Source organism: Anomaloglossus baeobatrachus, chromosome 7 (assembly GCF_048569485.1).
Source record: "Anomaloglossus baeobatrachus isolate aAnoBae1 chromosome 7, aAnoBae1.hap1, whole genome shotgun sequence".
In the NCBI taxonomy this organism is placed as follows: Eukaryota; Metazoa; Chordata; class Amphibia; order Anura; family Aromobatidae; genus Anomaloglossus; species Anomaloglossus baeobatrachus.
This window is the reverse complement of record NC_134359.1, coordinates 203,531,499-203,552,018: the sequence shown is the minus strand read 5'-3', so window position 1 is coordinate 203,552,018 and position 20,520 is coordinate 203,531,499. Positions and strand designations below refer to the sequence as shown.

Below are 20,520 nucleotides of genomic sequence, written 5' to 3'. Positions count from 1 at the left end.
TAGATTTGGAGTTTAAAATCACATTCTAAAAGCATCTATTGTTCATTACTTACTTGTCAATGGAAGGCTCAGATCTCGAAATGTTTCACTTTCTAATTCTCTATCTTTTGATTTTAATACTTCCCGTCTTCCACTGATTGGACGTTTTTGGTCTAAAATAATCTTTGTGCCAAAACTTTCCAAATCCTCAGTGACTTTCTTTGTCAGTATTGTTGAAGAATCTGAGTTATTGTTATATCTGCCTAAATGCCTGGGCCTTACACTGGGATTTGCAGGAATTTCATCAATGAACTGATCACTGACTATGTTATTTTCACTTGTAAGAGAGTCCTGATTGACAGAGTGATTTGAAAAGTATAAAGCTTTTTCAGTTCCTTGGTTATAATTCTTCAGCTGAAGATTGGATGGAGATTCTAACCAGTGTGGGGTTTTACTGGCGGAATTACTAAGCTTTCTGCCAGTAAGCTTCTCCAGCTGCTCTTTTATGGTTAGTTCATCAGAATCTGACAGAGAATGAGAGCGTTCAATAGAAGAGCTGCTGTCTGCATGTGTGAGTTGTGTGGCGGTAACGGGCAATTCGAGAAGTTCATTAGTAAACCTATTTTCACCACTGCAGGAGTTCAATTCTCTCGATAAAATGTTTCCATGTTCTCTATCTCTCTGATATATTATAGATTTGTTTGGTCCAATAATTTTCAAATCTTCAGCAAAATCAAATTCTTTCGAATGTGGGTTGCGTTCTAAGCGTGAAGCCTCAGGTAATCCGAATGACCTGGATTCTGACAGTATCGGATTGTGCGTGATTTCATTACTCTTATCGCCATGTTCTTCTCTTTCTTCTTTTTGGGTGCTGAAAGGAGGTGGGGTGGCAGTCTTCATTTCACCATTGAGTAAGTCAATAATGTTACAGTAGTCAAACACTTGGTTACCACACCCTTTCTGCAAAATACCATCAAACACCAAGGTTTCATCTCTATAGACCTTCACATGCTTTGCACCAATGTTCAGATCCTGAAAAAAGGAAATGATATTGGTTTTAACATTGACTTTTAATAATCTACAAACTGTAAATAACTATATTAACAAATTAAAAAAAAACTCTCACAAAATCATTTTGTGCCACATGGCATGACTAACTTGGCCCTTACCTGGATCTCTTCATAATTCACCATTACAACATTTTTGTAGCCCACTCATACATTTCTCTTCTCACCCCCTCTCTGTTGATATCCCTCAAGGCTCTGTTCCTAATATTTGACAATAAAAACTTCTACTAACTCCTGCTGCTTCCTCAATTCTCAAATGCATGCTTTTCTGAGCCTTGAGTCAACTTGTTAGTACATAGTATCCTTATCTTCCCTTAGACTACTGCAGCAGCCTTCTCTGTGGCCTCCCACCTAAACCCATTTTATCCATCTTCAACTCAACTTCGTTGTTAATCTACTTCTGCCCACTTTCCACTGCACTGCTCAGCTAATTAATTTCACAATATCAATATAAACAGACTGACATAAAAGTACATTTCCATCCCTCCCCAAGCTCACATTGGGCTTTTGGAGGCCTGTGGTCCATTTACTACAGTACCCTCAGTGCAATATAAACCACATTGTCCATACGTGATAAGGAGGAGTTGTCAGACAAATAAACATTTGAGTGTGTAAGGACATCTTAAAACTAGTTCAGATCCATTTAGGGGTACTTCTCACATAGCGAGATCGCTGCTGAGTCACAGGTTTTGTGACGAATAGTGACCTCATCAGCGATCTCGCTGTGTGTGACACTAAGCAGCGACCTTGCCCCTGCTGTGAAATCGCTGATCATTACACACTGTTCTGGTTCATTTTTTGGTCATTGGGCTCCCGCAGGGCAGCACGCATCGGTGTGTTTGACACCTTACCCAACGACCTCGTTCGCGACTCACGTAGGTGTGCATCTTCGTTGTTTTCCGCGCCCTCTCTGTTCCGATTGGTGATTGCTACTGAGTTCGGATTGGCCGCTTCCATTCTCTGTTCCGGCTTGTAGATCGCAGTACATTTCAGAGGGCTGAATTCACTTGTCCTGGACCGCGTGTAGCAGCAGATCGTAATACAGTCCATTCTGCATCGGGACTGTAGGATGGACAAGGATGGAGAAGAATGGAAGCGCTATTATGTTGCCTTCTCTAAAGGCAAGGCCGCCCAGTCACAACGCAGTTACGACCACCAATCAGAGCAGAGGGGGCACGGAAAAGGCAATGTAGATGCACGCCTATGTTACTAATCAAGATTTGAACCGTGCTATGTGACAGGGTCCCAGCGACCGCTGTATCGTTGCTGCGTCATTGGGAAGATCTGACTGTTTGACAGCTCACTAGCAACCCTGTATCGACATTCCAGCGATCCTGACCAGGTCGTATCGTGGTCGGAATCGCTGGTACGTTGTCTAGTGTGATGGTACCCTTACACTGCATTGTTATCATGATGAAATGCTCCTAGGAACACTCCTTTGACAATAAGCATTCAGTCTAAGCAGTCTGATGATTACCGCATGACTGAGTGAAACGCTAGTTCATTTGGTGAACTTATCTTTTGAGATCTACAAAAGATCAACATTCTCCTGGCAGTGGATTGCCGTGTGTTAAGCTGGTGTCACACATAACGACGACGACAACGACGTCGCTGCTACGTCACCATTTTCTGTGACGTTGCAGCGACGTCCCGTCGCTGTCGCTGTGTGTGACATCCAGCAACGACCTGGCCCCTGCTGTGAGGTCGCCGGTCGTTGCTGAATGTCCAGCTTCATTTTTTGGTCGTCACTCTCCCGCTGTGACGCACACATCGCTGTGTGTGACAGCGAGAGAGCGACGAAATGAAGCGATCAGGAGCCGGCACTGGCAGCTGCGGTAAGCTGTAACCAGCGTAAACATCGGGTAACCAAGGGAAGACCTTTCCCTGGTTACCCGATGTTTACGCTGGTTACCAGCCTCCGCTCTTGCTGCCAGTGCCGGCTCCTGCACTGTGACATGTGGCTGCAGTATGCATCGGGTAATTAACCCGATGTATACTGTAGCAAAGAGAGCAAGGAGCCAGCGCTAAGCAGTGCGCGCGGCTCCCTGCTCTCTGCACTGTGACATGTAGCTGCAGCACACATCGGGTTAATTAACCCGATGTGTGCTGCAGGAGAGCAAGGAGCCAGCGCTAAGCGCGGCTCCCTGCTCTCTGAACTGTGACATGTAGCTGCAGCACACATCGGGTTAATTAACCCGATGTGTGCTGCAGGAGAGCAAGGAGCCAGCGCTAAGCGCGGCACCCTGCTCTCTGAACATGTAGCACAGCGACCTTATGATCGCTGCTTCTGCTGTGTTTGACAGCTAAGCAGCGATCATAACAGCGACTTACAAGGTCGCTGTTACGTCACCGAAAATGGTGACGTAACAGCGACGTCGTTGTCGCTGTCGTTTAGTGTGACACCAGCTTTACCAGGACTTGCACTACCAAGAACAATGGCAGCCTACACGCACAGAACAATTTCTTACAGATCATTCAGTGCGCATCTGAAGAAACCTCTGCCTGTCTAAGCAAGCTATTAAACAACTGCCAATCAGCAAACAAGTAGCTAATCATCAATCGTTAATGGGGTACTCACAAGTTGTTAAATTGCTTTCATTAGTTAGACAGCATAAAATTAAGCAAGTATGAAATTGACTCGCTGTCTTGGGGTTATATTTGACACAGAACTTTCCTTCATTTCCCATATACAATCACTCACTCACACAGGTCACCTGTGTCATAAAAACATCTCCAGAATCTGACCACTGTCACTCTTACACATTCTCGTCTGGACTATTGCAACTCTACTGATCGGTCTCCCTGTAACCAAACTTTCTCATCTCCAATCCATTCTGAACGCAGCAGCCAGGGTCGTCGTATTCTGGTACAGCCGTTTCACCAATGCCTCCACCTTGCGTCAATCACTGGCTGCCCATCAGCTACAGAATACAATGCATGTCTCAACCACAAAGCACTCCACAGTTCTGCACCACATTATATCTCATCCCTCACCTCTGTCATCCTACCTACATTCTCTGTTCCGCAAATAAAAAAAAAATAAAATAAATCTTTATTTTTATATAGCGCTATCATATTCCGCAGCGCTTTACATACATCAGGAACACTGTCCCCATTGGGGCTCACAATCTAAATTCCCTATTTGTATGTTTTTGAGTGTGGGAGGAAACCGGAGAACCCGGAGGAAACCCACGCAAACACGGGGAGAACCTACAAACTCCTTGCAGATGTTTTCCTTGGTGGGATTCGAACCCAGGACCCCAGCTCTGCAAGACTGCAGTGCTAACCACTGAGCCACCGTGCCGCCAGCAAATGATCTCAGAATAACATCCTCCATAATCCGAACCTCACACGTCCGTCTCCAAAACATTTATCATGCTGTGCTAGTTTTCTGGAATACAGTAAAGGATGTGACTAATATCCAGCCCCCAAGTTTTTAAGCGTGCAATAAAATAAAACACCTCTTCAGACAAGTTTATCATCTTAACTCATCAATCTAATCCTCTCTTGCCTTTTAAATGCTATTCATAACCTTCTCCCTCCAATTTCACATCCTCCATACAACCAATAGCACGTAAGTGCACCCAAAAGGTTACTGTTTAATGACAAAATCATTCAACTTTATATGAAATCCATCATTTATCATAATGATGGCCGGACCATACACTACAAGCACGTTTTATCTTTTGTGTCCCCCTATTTCCCCATACATTATAAGCAGCAAGCAGGGCCCTCCTTCCTATTGTAGCTGCTGAACTGTGCACTACTTTGTTTTGTTTTTGTCTGTACAAGCCCCCACCTGATTGTAAAGTGCTGAGGAATATGTTGGCACTATAAAAATAAACTTTATGGAGACTTTTTTACCTCAGTATTTGTAAGCCAAAATCAGGAGTGGGTTAAAAAAATGCAGAAATGGTGCCCATGCTTCTATTATACTTTTCTTCTGATTTTTCCGCTCCTGCTTTTGGCCACAAATACTGAGGTAAAAACTCACCAAAGACTAAACTCAAGGCTCAAGACTCATGGCTTTAGGCCGTGGCCACACGGGGACTACTGCGATCCTCGGATGACACTCGGCTCACGCTGGCAGCACAGCAGGAGCAGAGTGTCATTGCGACTGAGGTCCGATCGGACCACAACTGCGGGGGGGGGTGGGCCGACACTGAGGAGGGGCGGGCCAGCGCGGAGGAGGGGCGGGCCAGCGCGGAGGAAGGGCGGGCCAGCGCGGAGGAGGAGAGGGCCAGCGGGGAGGAGGAGAGGGCCAGCGCTGAGGAGGAGAGGGCCAGCGCTGAGGAGGAGAGGGAGGGATTTATCTCCCTCTCTCCTCCGTTGACGGTTATTGCCATTCTCGCTCTGCACTCGCATTACACCGTTGTAATGCGAGTGCAGTGCGATATTTCTCTCGATCCATAGACTTGAATGGGTGCGAGAGAAAGAGGATCACATTGCACCCGCAACATGCTGCGATTGTATTCTCAGTCCGATTAGGGCTGAGAAAATAAATCGCTCATGGGTGCTGGCACATAGAGTAATATTGGTCCGAGTGAAATGCGATGTTTTATCGCATTCCACTCGCTCCGATTTTCATGTCTTAAGCCTTACAGCTTTACTAACACTACAGCTCTGCTACACAGCAGAACAGTCACTCAAGGAGGAAAGCCCGCCCTTTCAAAAACTAGGACATAGGAGACTGCATAGCTCTGAGCTGCTCAAGAGACAACCTGAAAATACCCCTTGAAGTGGCACAGGTCCGCTAGTCTAAAGGGTCATTACGCAGAGCTACGAATGACATTTGTGGAGATGTTCTAAAATATTACAATAACTAAAGACAATCTGGGACCTATTGTTAATTTTGAGTCAAAGCTATGTAAATCAAGATAAAATTGTGCATGTAGAGATTGCAAGATAAAAGACTCTTTTAAGCTTTCATATATTCTGAGTGCTTATCTTTGTGATGTGGAACATCTAAATACCTAAGTAAAGATTAGTAGAAGAATTCTAGATAAATCTGTAATAATAAATCCACAAAATGAAAGACTGGCATTATCTTAAATCTTCCTTTTAATAAGCTCCACTGAAAGCATCAGTCAGATAGAGTGAACTCCTTTTTTTTCTTCCTGAAATACATACATTTACAGAATACAATGCTTTGAAATTTAGACTAAAAGAAAAGTCTAATAAACCGTCAATATAACATATTAGCACAAAACTCAAAGAAAGGAACATACATGGTCAGGATTGGGATCCATCAAACACACGATAGCTAGTAAGGGCGGCCATACGTATTACATGGTTATCGGCTGATTAATGCTTTAGCCATTTGTTCGGCTCACAGCCATCTTCTCGATACACAGGAGTGATTATTCAACTGAGTGTTTCTCTATGATAAATCCGCCTATAGATAAGCTTCCAGATAACAGATCAATGGGAGAGAAATGCGAACAGTGAAAAATTGGACATGCCAAATCGACATCTTCTCCGACAATCAGTAAGCCAGCAGCCCCATGAACAATAGTGTGTAGGCCGAACCAACTGGTGGTCTAATGTGTATGGGGGCTTAATGAAGGATTTTCTGGCCCCCAACAGTAATAAGAAACATAGTAGACTGAAACTGAACACTTACAGGTTACGTAGGCTGAATCTTTGATTGTTTATACACTAGACTATACCATTATGATTGTTAGATATCCCAGTTGCTCCAGTGCCTCCTCTCCATTGATCTGCTATAAGCAAGTAATGGCCCTCTTGAATAAAATCAAACAGCTCTAAGAGAAGCGGAAGATAATAGCGCTTCTTTACCATGGTTTTAATTATGCTTCTCTAATTTATGCAGGGTCTCATGAATACTTTTTTTTTTGTTAATGAACAACAGCTCAGCTTCACTAGAAGGTGTGTCAGTGGATATTTTTATGTATTCATGGGGACCCACTGGGAGATGGGTCAAGGCAGGTTTCAAGAGAACCTGTCAGGTCAAAAAATGCTATTAATCTGCAGATATTGGGTTAATCTACAGGTAAAAAATGTTATGAAGCTTGGCCTTAGTACTGAAAGTGTAGCGCTTGGGAAAATATGAGCTATATTGCTCCTGGCAGCCACTGGCTTTCAGTTATACAGGCGTCTCCAGAGTGGTATCAGCCATCGCTCACTATACTGTGAGTGGCGGCTGTAAGCACACACCACAGCACTTTGACCAACAGCCAACTCTACAATGATGCACTGTAGAACCGAGCTGTCAGTTAGTGCCGGGACATGCTTACAGCTGCAGCTCACAGTGCTGTGAAGAATGACTAGAGCCACTTCAGGCAAGCCTCTATGACTGAAAGCCAGTGCCTCCCAATGGAAGCTTAGTTAATTTTTTATGGGTGCTGCACTTTCAGTTCTGTGGCCGGGCACCTTCATAAACCTGCAGATTAACCTCATATCTGCAGGTTACAAGTGTTATAGGACCTGACAAGTTCTTTTGAAGGGGAACATGTCACCAGGTTTCTCCCTTATGAGCTGCGGCCACCATCAGTAAGCCCTTATATACAACATTACAGAATACTGTATATACGTGCCAAGGCCATGCTGTATAACATAAAAAAAAAACACCTTCATAATATTTACCTAGGGGTGGTGCGGTCCGATAGGTGTCACTGCTCTCGGTCCAGCACCTCCTGTTTTCCAACAATCGCCGTCGTCCTGCCCAGCCCTGTGTGGATGACGCGTCCTCCGTAGTTCGCAGTGAGGCCTCCATTGCGCAGGCAGACTTTGAGCTCCCCTGCTGAAGGCAGAGCAAAGTACTGTAATGCACAGGCGCAAGAAAAGGTCATAGACCACCCATGTATGCACCCTTCATTACTTTGATCTGCCCTCAGCCGGGCAGATCAAAGTGCGCATGCGCAGGAGCACAATGGAGGTTTCCCTGTGAATGACGCAAGATGCATAATGCACACAGGGCTGGGCAGGAGCACGATGATGGAGGAGGCGCCGGACCGAGAGCAGCGATGCCCATTGGACTGGACTGCTCCCTATGTGAGTATAATAAAGGTCTTTTTTACATTATACAGCACTGCCTGTACTCTTATATATAGTATTCTAGAATGACATATATATAAGGTTTCACTTGTGGTGGCCGCAGCTCATAAGGGAAAAACCTGGTGACAGGTTATAAATAGGTGAAAGACATAGAAGGCAGCAGAAGAGTAGAAGAAGAGGTCAACAAGAATAGCCATGTCAGTAACCAGAATAATCAAGAACAACACACTTTAGTAGACAGCTGGAACAGCATTGGCCAATAATGGTAATTGGTATTCCAGACTTTTTAATCCCTTAAAGGGGTTGTGCACTACTTTAACATGGCCTATCCTTAGGATAGGTCACCAATGTCTTATCATCTGAGGTCCAACAGCAGGCACCCCCGCTGATCAGCTGATTTTGGTGGCAGAGTTAGCAGCAGGCAGCCGAAAATGTGCAGATCTAGAGCTGCTCTGTCTTCTAAGGGTGTGTGCACATGATCAGTGATTGCAGCGTTTTGGATGCAGCGTGTTTTCACTGCATCCAAAACTCTGTGATGTACAGTACAAGCACAGTGGATGGGAATTCTAAAAATCCCATGCCCACTGTGTGTGCAGCCCGCAGCAAAGACTGACCTGTGGTGCAGGTTTCCGAGCCGCACCATGTTAATTGTTTGCTGTGGAGTTGCAAGAGTTCTCTGCAGGGAGAACAGAAGAGAGAGACCGCAACTGCCCACGCCGTGATCATTGGTACGAACTGCTGCAGTCTCCTGCGTTCTCCTGCGGAGGAGACTCGTGGCCCCGCAGGTCAGGACGCAGCAGGTTCTGATCATATGCACGTACTCTAATAGTGTCTATGGCTGTTACTGCACATCCACTTCCCATTCAAATCAATAGGAGGCGGATGTGCAATACTCAGCCGCGGCTGCTATCAGAAGATGGAGCAGCTTTGCAATGGTAACTACCCTGGCATTTTTAGCTTTTTTTCCTCCCATTGTCTCAAGAGCCATAACTACTATACTTTTCTATTAATGTAACCAATTGAAGTCTTGTTTTTTGTAGGACACGTTGTAGTTTTGAAGGATACCATTCACTTTACTACATAATGTACTGAAAAATGAGAAGAATTACAAATGAGGCAAAATAATGGAAAACAACCTCCTTGTAATTCCGCTATAGTTTTTTGTTTTTATGGCTTCATTCTCCAGTAGAAAATGAGATGGCAACATGATTCTAAAGATCGGAATGATACTGAATTTGGTCAGATATTTTGTTATTCTAGTGGTGAAAAAAATTTGGAAATAGAAACAAAAATTGTCTCTATATTCGGAGACCTGTAATTTTTTTTTTATTTTTCCGCCTATGGTAATGCCTGTGATTTTTATACTGATGTTATTATTGATGTTTTAAAGGAAACATACAGTATGATGATTGATTTGTATACTGATGTTATTATTGAGATGTTAAAGGAAAGACATGATGATTTGATCCTTTTCATTGTTTGCTTTTGTTTTTCTTGACTGCTATTCATTGATCTTCACCCGGTATTGACTGACATTCACCTGCCTTCTGGAGAGACATACCGTGTTTCCCCGAAAGTAAGACAGTGTCTTACATTCTTTTTACCCCCAAAAGTGCCACTATGTCTTACTTTCGGGGTATGTCTTATATTGGAAAAAATCCCACAGCAATCGCAGCAAGTCTCCATGCAATGTACCGTATGGGGACTTGCCGCGATTGCGCCCTAAGTGTACCGCAAGTTAAGGAAACTTAACCACCAGCGGCTGCACATGAGGGCACTGAGGCTGCGTGATTTTGTATGTTGTCCATGGTCCTGATGGACCACGGACAACATTACTGCAACATTTCAACATTTCTCGGTAGCCGAGCGTTCAGCTGAGCGCCCGACCGCCGGCATGTGTCAGCTCTCAGCTGAGCGCTCAGCCGCCGGCATGTCAGGGCGTTCAGCTGAGCGCCAGACCGCCGGCATGTGTCAGCTCTCAGCTGAGCGCTAAGCCGCCGGCATGTCAGGGCGCTCAGCTGAGCGCCCGACCGCCGGCATGTGTCAGCCCTCAGCTGAGCGCTAAGCCGCCGGCATGTCAGGGCGCTCAGCTGAGCGCCCGACCGCCGGCATGTGTCAGCTCTCAGCTGAGCGCTAAGCCGCCGGCATGTCAGGGCGCTCAGTTGAGCGCCCGACCGCCGGCATGTCAGGGCGCTCAGCTGAGAGCTGTCACATGCCGGCGGCATGTCAGGGCGCTCAGCTGAGCGCTCGGCCGCCGGCATGTTAGGGCGCTCAGCTGAGCGCTTGGCCGCCGGCATGTCAGGGCTCTCAGCTGAGCGCTCGGCCGCCGGCAAGTCAGGGCGCTCAGCTGAGAGCTGTCACATGCCGGCGGCATGTCAGGGCGCTCAGCTGAGCGCTCGGCCGCCGGCATGTTAGGGCGCTCAGCTGAGCGCTTGGCCGCCGGCAAGTCAGGGCGCTCAGCTGAGAGCTGTCACATGCCGGCGGCATGTCAGGGCGCTCAGCTGAGCGCTCGGCCGCCGGCATGTTAGGGCGCTCAGCTGAGCGCTTGGCCGCCGGCATGTCAGGGCTCTCAGCTGAGCGCTCGGCCGCCGGCATGTCAGGGCGCTCAACTGAGCGCTTTGCCGCCGGCATGTCAGGGCTCTCAGTTGAGAGCTCGGCCGCTGTAACTGTACTGTAAAGAAGAAAAAAAATAAATAAATAAATTTTTACTACGTCTTACTTTCGGGGTACGTCTTACATTAGTCGACCCCCCCAAACCCCCACTACGTCTTACTATCGGGGGTGTCTTACTATCGGGGAAACACGGTAGTTCAACCCCCTGGTGTCTGACAACAGCACCAAGTAAGTGGACCATGTCAGTCCGATTTCCGCTTCTGAATTATGGCTCATCCAGTTGTTTCTGAATCCCTGTTGCTAATTATCTTTTATGTGATCACTGCAATTTGTTTGCCTGTACAACGCATACAATAATCCGCTCAGTTCCAGCATCCTATAGATATTTATCACTATGTTCAATACAGTTTTATTTTCCTATGATCCAATTTAGGAAATGCTTATCAAAAGATGCTCTAAAACTAGAGCCATTCCACAATCCAAGCTAGTGCAACCTAGTCATATACAAATCAGGTCTCGCATTAAACACATGATTTATCTGAAATTCATATTGTTATCCACCGCAGTGATCAGACACAAGCCAAGACTGCAAATTACAGTACATACAATGTAATAAGGCTGATAGTAAAGTGGACCCTAAATATGTTTATTTGATGCAGCTATACCTCATCAATCAAGGCAAGGGCTGGGTTCACACACCGGTGAAACATGGAACGCTCTTGCATCAGAAGTCAGAAGGCCTAGCAACCCAAAACTTAGCTAATTGCATCAAAGGCATATAAGGGTAGGTGCACACGATCAGGACATCCTGCATTCTGGACCCAGCATGTCCTCTCCTGCGGGGTTGCGAGTGCTGTCTGCAAGAGACCACAGCGGCCAGTGTCTACAATCAGATTTTCAGCTGCTATGGACTTTCTCTCTGTTCTCCCTATGGAGAACACTCGCGGCTCCACAATATTAATTGGCATGCCGTGGCTCGGGAATCTGCGCCGCAGGTCAGTTTACGCTGCGGAGAGAAGGAGCACAATGGGCAGATTTCTATAAATACCATCCACTGTGCTTGTACTGTACAGTGCAGCGTATTGGATGCTGTGAAAACACTCTGCATTCAAAATGCTGTGAACACAAATTGTGGGCAAAAGCTTAGGTCAGGAGACCCGACCATCTGGCCAGTTCTTCCAATGCAAGAACAGTCCAACCTTTCAGTGATGTGTGAAACTGGATTACGTTGTGACAAAATTTAAAGGGAACACCACTCCTGGACAATTCCTTCTTAAATGCTAAAGTGCCCCAGATTGAAAAACAACAACAATAATAATAATAATAATAATAATAATAAATAAAAAAAACAAGCACAGTCACCTTCCAAACTGTTGCTATTAGTGCGATCTCAGGGTAGTCTCTCAGCGGGCATATGTTATTGTTGTGCCACAAGACCGTTGCAGCCTATAAGTGACCAATGATTGCCTGCAGTGGTCACATCACTGCCAGAAGACATCACCGAAATGGCGCTTGCCCAGGAAGTGACTACACTTCTTTTGGGGGTTTTTTTTAATCAAATTTCTCAAGATCATTGTCAATTTCAATAACTAGTGAATAACTTGCTCAATTAAAAGCCACATAAAATGTAAACGGATGACAAAGATATTAATAACAATTAGCAAAAATATCAACACTATAAATAATGACATAAAAAAAATCTTAAAAATAGTCTTTGATAAAATGTGGAAAAACTCACCCTTTTGCTTCATATCATATGGAAGTTCTTAATGTAATTGTATAAAAACTGTAAATATTGAAAATTTTTATAATGGTATTCATCTACTCTGCGTTACTATGTTCTACAAGAAGGGAATGCAGGTCAGCAAATAGGATAATAAGCTGAAACTACTTACACTGAGCGTCTTGTTATAATTCCAAATCTTCATCTTGCGTATGTCAAAATCACATGACCTAGATGGATTTCGTATTACAAAGTAAAGCTGTACAGGAGGGTGGAATGGGCACATCCACATGTATTCTTCCTTTGTAGTCTAAAGAAGACAGTCATGAAGACATTTGGAGTTAAGGTGGATTATTTGTATGCAATATTTAAAAGACAAAAAAATAACTTGAAAGAAGTAGATAGTTACTATAAAGGAGAGCTCTCCGGGAATAACACCATGAGATCATTAAGAAATTGGAACCTAGATATAGATATTATCACTTACATAATGAACACGCTGTGAGATTTTCTAAGGCAAAGTACAACTCGACTACATTGATTACACATGCCATTACCAGGTTTATAGAAAATACATAGTTAAGAAATACATCACATAATGAGGGAAGGTAAGGGATTTGTAGAGAGGGGTAACAGAGGAATTAATATGGCATTTAAAGGTTAAGCCACACACCTATTCACGACATAGTCGAAGAAGAAAAAGATGTCAAGTTAAACATGTTTAATCCAGGGGATTCAATTTTGTAGAAATGTTGGTGGTAGAAGGTCCTCTCATGTCAGGATGTCTAAAAAAAAGTTCTCTAAATCATATACACATATGGACAAAATTGTTGGTAACCTTCTCTTAAAGTAAGAACAGCCGACAATGGTCACGGACATAGCTTGAAACTGACAAAATGAAAATCAGACATTGCTTTTGAATTATACTTTAAAAAGACAAAAAAACATACAGTACACAAAAGAAAACTAATGAAAATAGCCTGGACAAAAATGATGGTAATCCTAGAAAAAAATATTTTAAACATAAAGACATGTTAAACTAATGTTTTCAGTAATTAGCATCACAGGTGTCTAAAAAATACTAATCAGTCAGTCTGCCTATTTATAGTGGAAAAGTAGTCACCGTGCTATTTGGGATCATAGTGTGTACCACACAGAACATGGACCAAAGAGAGCTAAGAAGAGTTGTCTCAGATTAGAAAGAAAATTATAGTCAAACATGTTAAAAGGTAAAGGCCTTGACCTTCATGGTGTTGTTTCGTTGCCTCTTGTGGTGCCTCTTGCTTAATACAGATGTACAGTTAGGTCCAGAAATATTTGGACAGTGACACAATTTTCGCGAGTTGGGCTCTGCATGCCACCACATTGGATTTGAAATGAAACCTCTACAACAGAATTCAAGTGCAGATTGTAACGTTTAATTTGAAGGTTTGAACAAAAATATCTGATAGAAATTGTAGGAATTGTACACATTTCTTTACAAACACTCCACAGTTTAGGAGGTCAAAAGTAATTGGACAAATAAACCAAATCCAAACAAAATATTTTTATTTTCAATATTTTGTTGCGAATCCTTTGGAGGCAATCACTGCCTTAAGTCTGGAATCCATGGACATCACCAAACGCTGGGTTTCCTCCTTCTTAATGCTTTGCCAGGCCTTTACAGCCGCAGCCTTCAGGTCTTGCTTGTTTGTGGGTCTTTCCGCCTTAAGTCTGGATTTGAGCAAGTGAAATGCATGCTCAATTGGGTTAAGATCTGGTGATTGACTTGGCCATTGCAGAATGTTCCACTTTTTTGCACTCATGAACTCCTGGGTAGCTTTGGCTGTATGCTTGGGGTCATTGTCCATCTGTACTATGAAGCGCCATCCGATCAAGTTTGCGGCATTTGGCTGAATCTGGGCTGAAAGTATATCCCGGTACACTTCAGAATTCATCCGGCTACTCTTGTCTGCTGTTATGTCATCAATAAACACAAGTGACCCAGTGCCATTGAAAGCCATGCATGCCCATGCCATCACGTTGCCTCCACCATGATTTACAGAGGATGTGGTGTGCCTTGGATCATGTGCCGTTCCCTTTCTTCTCCAAACTTTTTTCTTCCCATCATTCTGGTACAGGTTGATCTTGGTCTCATCTGTCCATAGAATACTTTTCCAGAACTGAGCTGGCTTCATGAGGTGTTTTTCAGCAAATTTAACTCTGGCCTGTCTATTTTTGGAATTGATGAATGGTTTGCATCTAGATATGAACCCTTTGTATTTACTTTCATGGAGTCTTCTCTTTACTGTTGACATAGAGACAGATACACCTACTTCACTGAGAGTGTTCTGGACTTCATTTGATGTTGTGAACGGGTTCTTCTTCACCAAAGAAAGTATGCGGCGATCATCCACCACTGTTGTCATCCGTGGACGCCCAGGCCTTTTTGAGTTCCCAAGCTCACCAGTCAATTCCTTTTTTCTCAGAATGTACCCGACTGTTGATTTTGCTACTCCAAGCATGTCTGCTAACTCTCTGATGGATTTTTTCAGCCTCAGGATGTTCGGCTTCACCTCAATTGAGAGATCCTTAGACCGCATGTTGTCTGGTCACAGCAACAGCTTCCAAATGCAAAACCACACACCTGTAATCAACCCCAGACCTTTTAACTACTTCATTGACTACAGGTTAACGAGGGAGACGCCTTCAGAGTTAATTGTAGCCCTTAGAGTCCCTTGTCCAATTACTTTTGGTCCCTTGAAAAAGAGGAGGCTATGCATTACAGAGCTATGATTCCTAAACCCTTTCTCCGATTTGGATGTGAAAACTCTCATATTGCAGCTGGGAGTGTGCACTTTCAGCCCATATTATATATATAATTGTATTTCTGAACATGTTTTTGTAAACAGCTAAAATAACAAAACTTGTGTCACTGTCCAAATATTTCTGGACCTAACTGTAGCCTCTGTGGTCTTTCAGAAAAGGTGTGTATATACTGACAGACCCTGGGACACTTAGATTGGACACTGATGGACTTCCTTTCACTATTCATGTGACATATGAAGGCAATTGCTTGCAACAGAAATTTTTAGGGGCTGTATAGCAAATGGGGTGAATACATATGCACATGGCAATTTTTATTTCTTTTATTTTATAAATTAAATTTTTGCCAACTGTTTTCTCACTTAAGTTCCCCAGCTTAGACTATTTAGCGCTGATACATCACACACAAATCGTATTAGAAAAATATTTAAATACAGGTTGTAATTAACAAAATAGGTAAAAAGTAATACTTCCGCTTGTTTCTCGACTACTTATTGACAGTTTAATATTATCATTGAATAAGGTGTGTCATTATTGTTTTGCATTTAGCACAAAGTACTTTATTAAAGTCCTTTTAACCATTTTTTTTTGCTATTGGTTAACCATGTCTTTGATAAAGCAGAATTAAACTTCATTATGGGTTTTTGTGATCATTAGCCATTTAGCTTTTTAACTGTTTTTAATATTGTCTTTGTATAAATGTACAAAAAAGTATTATTTTAGGTGATTTTTTTTTCCATTTTTCTTTTATTTTTATACAGTCATATGAAAAAGTTTGGGCACCCCTATTAATGTTAACCTTTTTTCTTCATAACAATTTGGGTTTTTGCAACAGCTATTTCAGTTTCATATATCTAATAACTGATGGACTCTGTAATATTTCTGGATTGAAATGAGGTTTATTGTACTAAACAGAAAATGTGCAATCCTCATTTAAACACAATTTGACCGATGCAAAAGTATGGGCACCTCAACATAAAAGTGACCTTAATATTTTCTAGATCCTTCTTTTGCAAAAATAACAGCCTCTAGTCGCTTCCTGTAGTTTTTAATGAGTTCCTGGATCCTGGATGAAGGTATATTTGACCATTCTTGTTTACAAAACAATTTCAGTTCAGTTAAGTTTGATGGTCGCCGAGCATGGACAGCACGCTTCAAATCATCCCACAGATGTTCAATGATATTTAGGTCTGGGAACTGGGATGGCCATTCCAGAACATTGTAATTGTTACTCTGCATGAATGCCTGAGTAGATTTGGAGTGGTGTTTTGGATCATTGTCTTGCTGAAATATCCATCCCCTGCGTAACTTCAACTTCGTCACTGATTCTTGCACATTATTGTCAAGAATCTGCTGATACTGAGTTGAATCCATGCGACCCTCAACTTTAACAAGATTCCCGGTGCTGGCATTGGCCACACAGCCCCAGAGCATGATGGAACTTCCACCAAATTTTACTGTGGAAAGCAAGTGCTTTTCTTGGAATGCCGTGTTTTTTTGCCTCCATGCATAACGCCTTTTTGTATGACCAAACAACTCAATCTTTGTTTCATCAGTCCACAGGACCTTCTTCCAAAATGTAACTGGCTTGTCCAAATGTGCTTTTGCATACCTCAGGCGACTCTGTTTGTGGTGTGCTTGCAGAAATTGCTTCTTTCGCATCACTCTCCCATACAGCTTCTCCTTGTGCAATGTGCGCTGTATTGTTGACCGATGCACATTGACACCATCTGCAGCAAGATGAAGCTGCAGGTCTTTGGAGGTGGTCTGTAGATTGCCCTTGACTGTTCTCACCATTATTCTTCTTCTCTGCCTTCTGATATCTTTCTTTGCCTGACACTTCTGGGCTTAACAAGAACTGTACCTGCGTTCTTCCATTTCCTTACTATGTTCCTCACAGTGGAAACTGACAGTTTAAATCTCTGAGACAACTTTTTGTATTCTTCCTCTGAACAACTATGTTGAATAATCTTTGTTTTCATATCATTTGAGAGTTGTTTTGAGGAGCCCATGATGCAACTCTTCATAGGAGATTCAAATAGGAGAACAACTTGCAAGTGGCCACCTTAAATACCTTTTCTCATGATTGGATACACCTGCCTATGAAGTTCAAAGCTCAATGAGGTTACAAAACCAATTTAGTGATTTAGTAAGTCAGTAAAAAGTAGTTAGGAGTGTTCAAATCAAGAAATTGATAAGGGTGTCCATACTTTTGCTCCGGTCAAATTTTGTTTAAATGCGGATTGCACATTTTCTGTTAGTACAATAAACCTCATTTCAATCCAGAAATATTACTCAGTCCATCAGTTATTAGATATATGAAACTGAAATAGATGTTGCAAAAACCCAAATTGTTATAAAGAAAATAGGTTAACATTAATAGGGGTGCCCAAACTTTTTCATATGACTGTACAGTTGAAAATATTTTTCAGAAGTTTGAAGTGAACTTGCCATATCCTCAAATGCTTTTAACTGCAGGTTAATAGCATTCCAAACCAGCATAGCTGCAGCACTAAAAAGCTCGGCTACTGGGAGGAAATGAACATTATTCATCCCTGCATCCTCTGGCTTTCAGTTATAGAGGTGCAGGTTCAATCTGTACCCAGGCAGCAGCGGCTATAACCATGCCCTGACACTAAAAGTTGGCTGAAAAGGGCATCATTGCATTGACAGCTGGAACAGTATGTTGAGGAAAAGTGGGACAAAATATTTTTGGGCGGGTGCAGAAGTTTCATTGATAGTTGCAGAAATTGTTTGTATGCAGAGATTGGCTCAAAAGGTTGTGCAACAAAATATTAAGTGAAGTTTACTATCAGGTTTGTTTGTTTTCATTAGTTTGGGGGTGGGGGGGTTGTGTTGAACTACAATTTAAAAGAAACTTCTGTTTTCAATTAGTTGATATTCAGTAAATTAAGATGAAAAAATACTTGTTATTTCACTGACCATTGTGGGTTTTTCCTTAATTTATAGAAGGATACCAACAATTTTGGCCACGTGTGTGTGTGTGACTTCTTATCCCTGGCCTGGCCTTAAACGGAACCTGTCAGCAGAAATTTCACCCAAAACCTAAAAGATTCCCCCTCTGCAGCTCATGGGCTGCATTCTAGAAAGGTCCCTGTTATTATTGTGCCCCATGTGAGACCAAAATAAAGACTTTATTAAGTGGTACCTTTTTGTATTCAGATACTGTAAATGTGACACGGGGGCGGGCTCTCTGCCGTCGTTATTCTGCCTCCTGGTCCTGTATGCCGCCCCCATCGCTCCTTTCCATAGCTGATGACACCGCCCACTGCTCCAGCCATCCCCGCGCATGCACAGTGACAGTCTCACGGGACTGAGAAGTGACCGCTGGTGACGTATGCGCAGGCAAGTGATTATGGGCTGGGCTGTGATTGTTATCAGCAAGTACCCGCCCATAATCTCGTGAGCGTGCAAACCTCACCAGCGGTCACACTGTGCTCAGGGTAGTGCTAGACTGTATGGGCTGCTTCCAGGAATGACGTCCCTTTTGTCACGTGATAGTATTTTGAACACGCCCCTATCACGTGACAAAAGGGACGTCATCCCTGGAAGCAGCCCATACAGTCTAGCACTACTCTCAGCACAGTGTGACCGCTGGTGAGGTTTGCACGCTCACGAGATTATGGGCGGGTACTTGCTGATAACAATCACAGCCCCGCTCATAATCACTTGCCTGCGCACACGTCACCAGCGGTCACACTGCTCAGTCCCGTGAGACTGGCACTGGGCATGCGCGGGGATGGCTGGAGCAGTGGGCGGTGCATCAGCTATGGAAAGGAGCGATGGGGGCGGCATACAGGACCAGGAGGCAGAATAACGGACGGCAGAAGGCCCGCCCCCGTGTCACATTTACAGTATCTGAATACAAAAAGGTACCACTTTATAAAGTCTTTCTTTTGGTCTCACATGGGGCACAATAATAACAGGGACCTTTCTAGAATGCAGCCCAGGAGCTGCAGAGGGGGAGTCTTTTAGGTTTTGGGCGAAATTTCTGCTGACAGGTTCCCTTTAACCACTGTATTGCAATCAAGGCTCAAGGCACCTATTAAATGTCAGGGTGACCATCAGTGGTTTAGACAATTTTAGGGAAATTTAATTAAAAACATGAAAAAAGCTAAATAATGTTTCAGGCTGAAATTCGACATTGAGTTACTTAGGAGCCTAACCCAGTACTCACATTTAAGTATAACAGATGGGAATGGAGAGAACCATTGAAAGGTGAAAGCAAGGTAGACGAGTAAAACAAAGTATGAGGTGAAGGTGACCAAGATTTTATAAGTCCTGATACGTTTGTAGTTTTTTCTTGCATAAACACATAGTAAATAATTATTCCTTTTTCAAGTGTATACACGATTTTTAAGGCTAGCTTTACATATGTGTTAGACAATTCCAGCTTTCTGTTCCATTACAGTAGCTGAAAAACAGAAAATGGAAATGTGTCGGCTCTGTCACATGACAAACACTGATGGTACCTGCTGTTTTGTATAATGTAGTTAATTGTTTTCGAAACATAACAGTTTATATATTAAAGGAAGCTCAGAAAGCTAACCCCGCCCACACCGCAGCTTTTTATGTACATTGTCTAATGACAGTGAGCTGCTTATCAAAGGAGATGGCACAGTCCAGCAGCTGCTCATGAGCCCTGTAGTCCAGGCAGTGAATATCTTCTTTTGATAAAACCTTCATTGTGTAAAAACAACATAGCCTAATAAGTGACAAATCCCAGAATTCACTGTTTTAATCCCTACATGATACTATCCTTAGGTTACATAGCAAAAATCTGTTGACAAATTCCCTTTAAACCCATGCCTAAAGTGAGGTGTGAACATAGACTAACAGGAAAAAAGTGCTGCATGCCTTCTTCAACAAATATGATAGCAGACAAGAAAATACTGTTATACAAATGCTAATCTACAACACATAAGAAAAATATGGGTTTCTCTGGAATAAAACACTGGATTGCAGATATCAAGGTATCATTTTATTCGACATCCTATGACTTGTGTGCCCATATAGACGGCTGCAATTGAAAGGGTCTTTAAAAATGAGGTAGTTAGAGCACAAATTGGCCAATTCTTAGAGCCCAACAGCTAGCAACAAGGCATATTAGTTGGGACCCTAACCTTATTTGCCTCTACTCCGGCTGGAAGTCTACAATTTTAAGTGCGGGCAGGATCCAGCTCTAATTAAAAACGACCAAGGCTGATGGGAAAAATGTTCAATCAGATGAGAGTATAGTAAGTGAAGTATCTCATTATTTAAACATATTTTCAATAGCAGTTCCAAGTTTCTATA

The 20,520-nt window shown here is 43.1% G+C and overlaps 1 protein-coding gene across 2 annotated transcripts in view; it reads right to left on the bottom strand.

Moving 5' to 3' along the window:
- The window catches only part of KATNIP (katanin interacting protein), a 379,833-nt gene that overhangs the window by 204,678 nt on the left and 154,635 nt on the right, over nt 1-20,520 (bottom strand). For both annotated transcript variants that reach the window (XM_075317875.1, XM_075317876.1), the window contains exons 14-15: nt 12,572-12,709; nt 54-1,011 (exon numbers count right to left, since the gene is read on the bottom strand). In XM_075317875.1, coding sequence (XP_075173990.1) covers nt 54-1,011; nt 12,572-12,709 — 1,096 coding nt within the window. The remainder of the gene's footprint in view (nt 1-53; nt 1,012-12,571; nt 12,710-20,520) is intronic.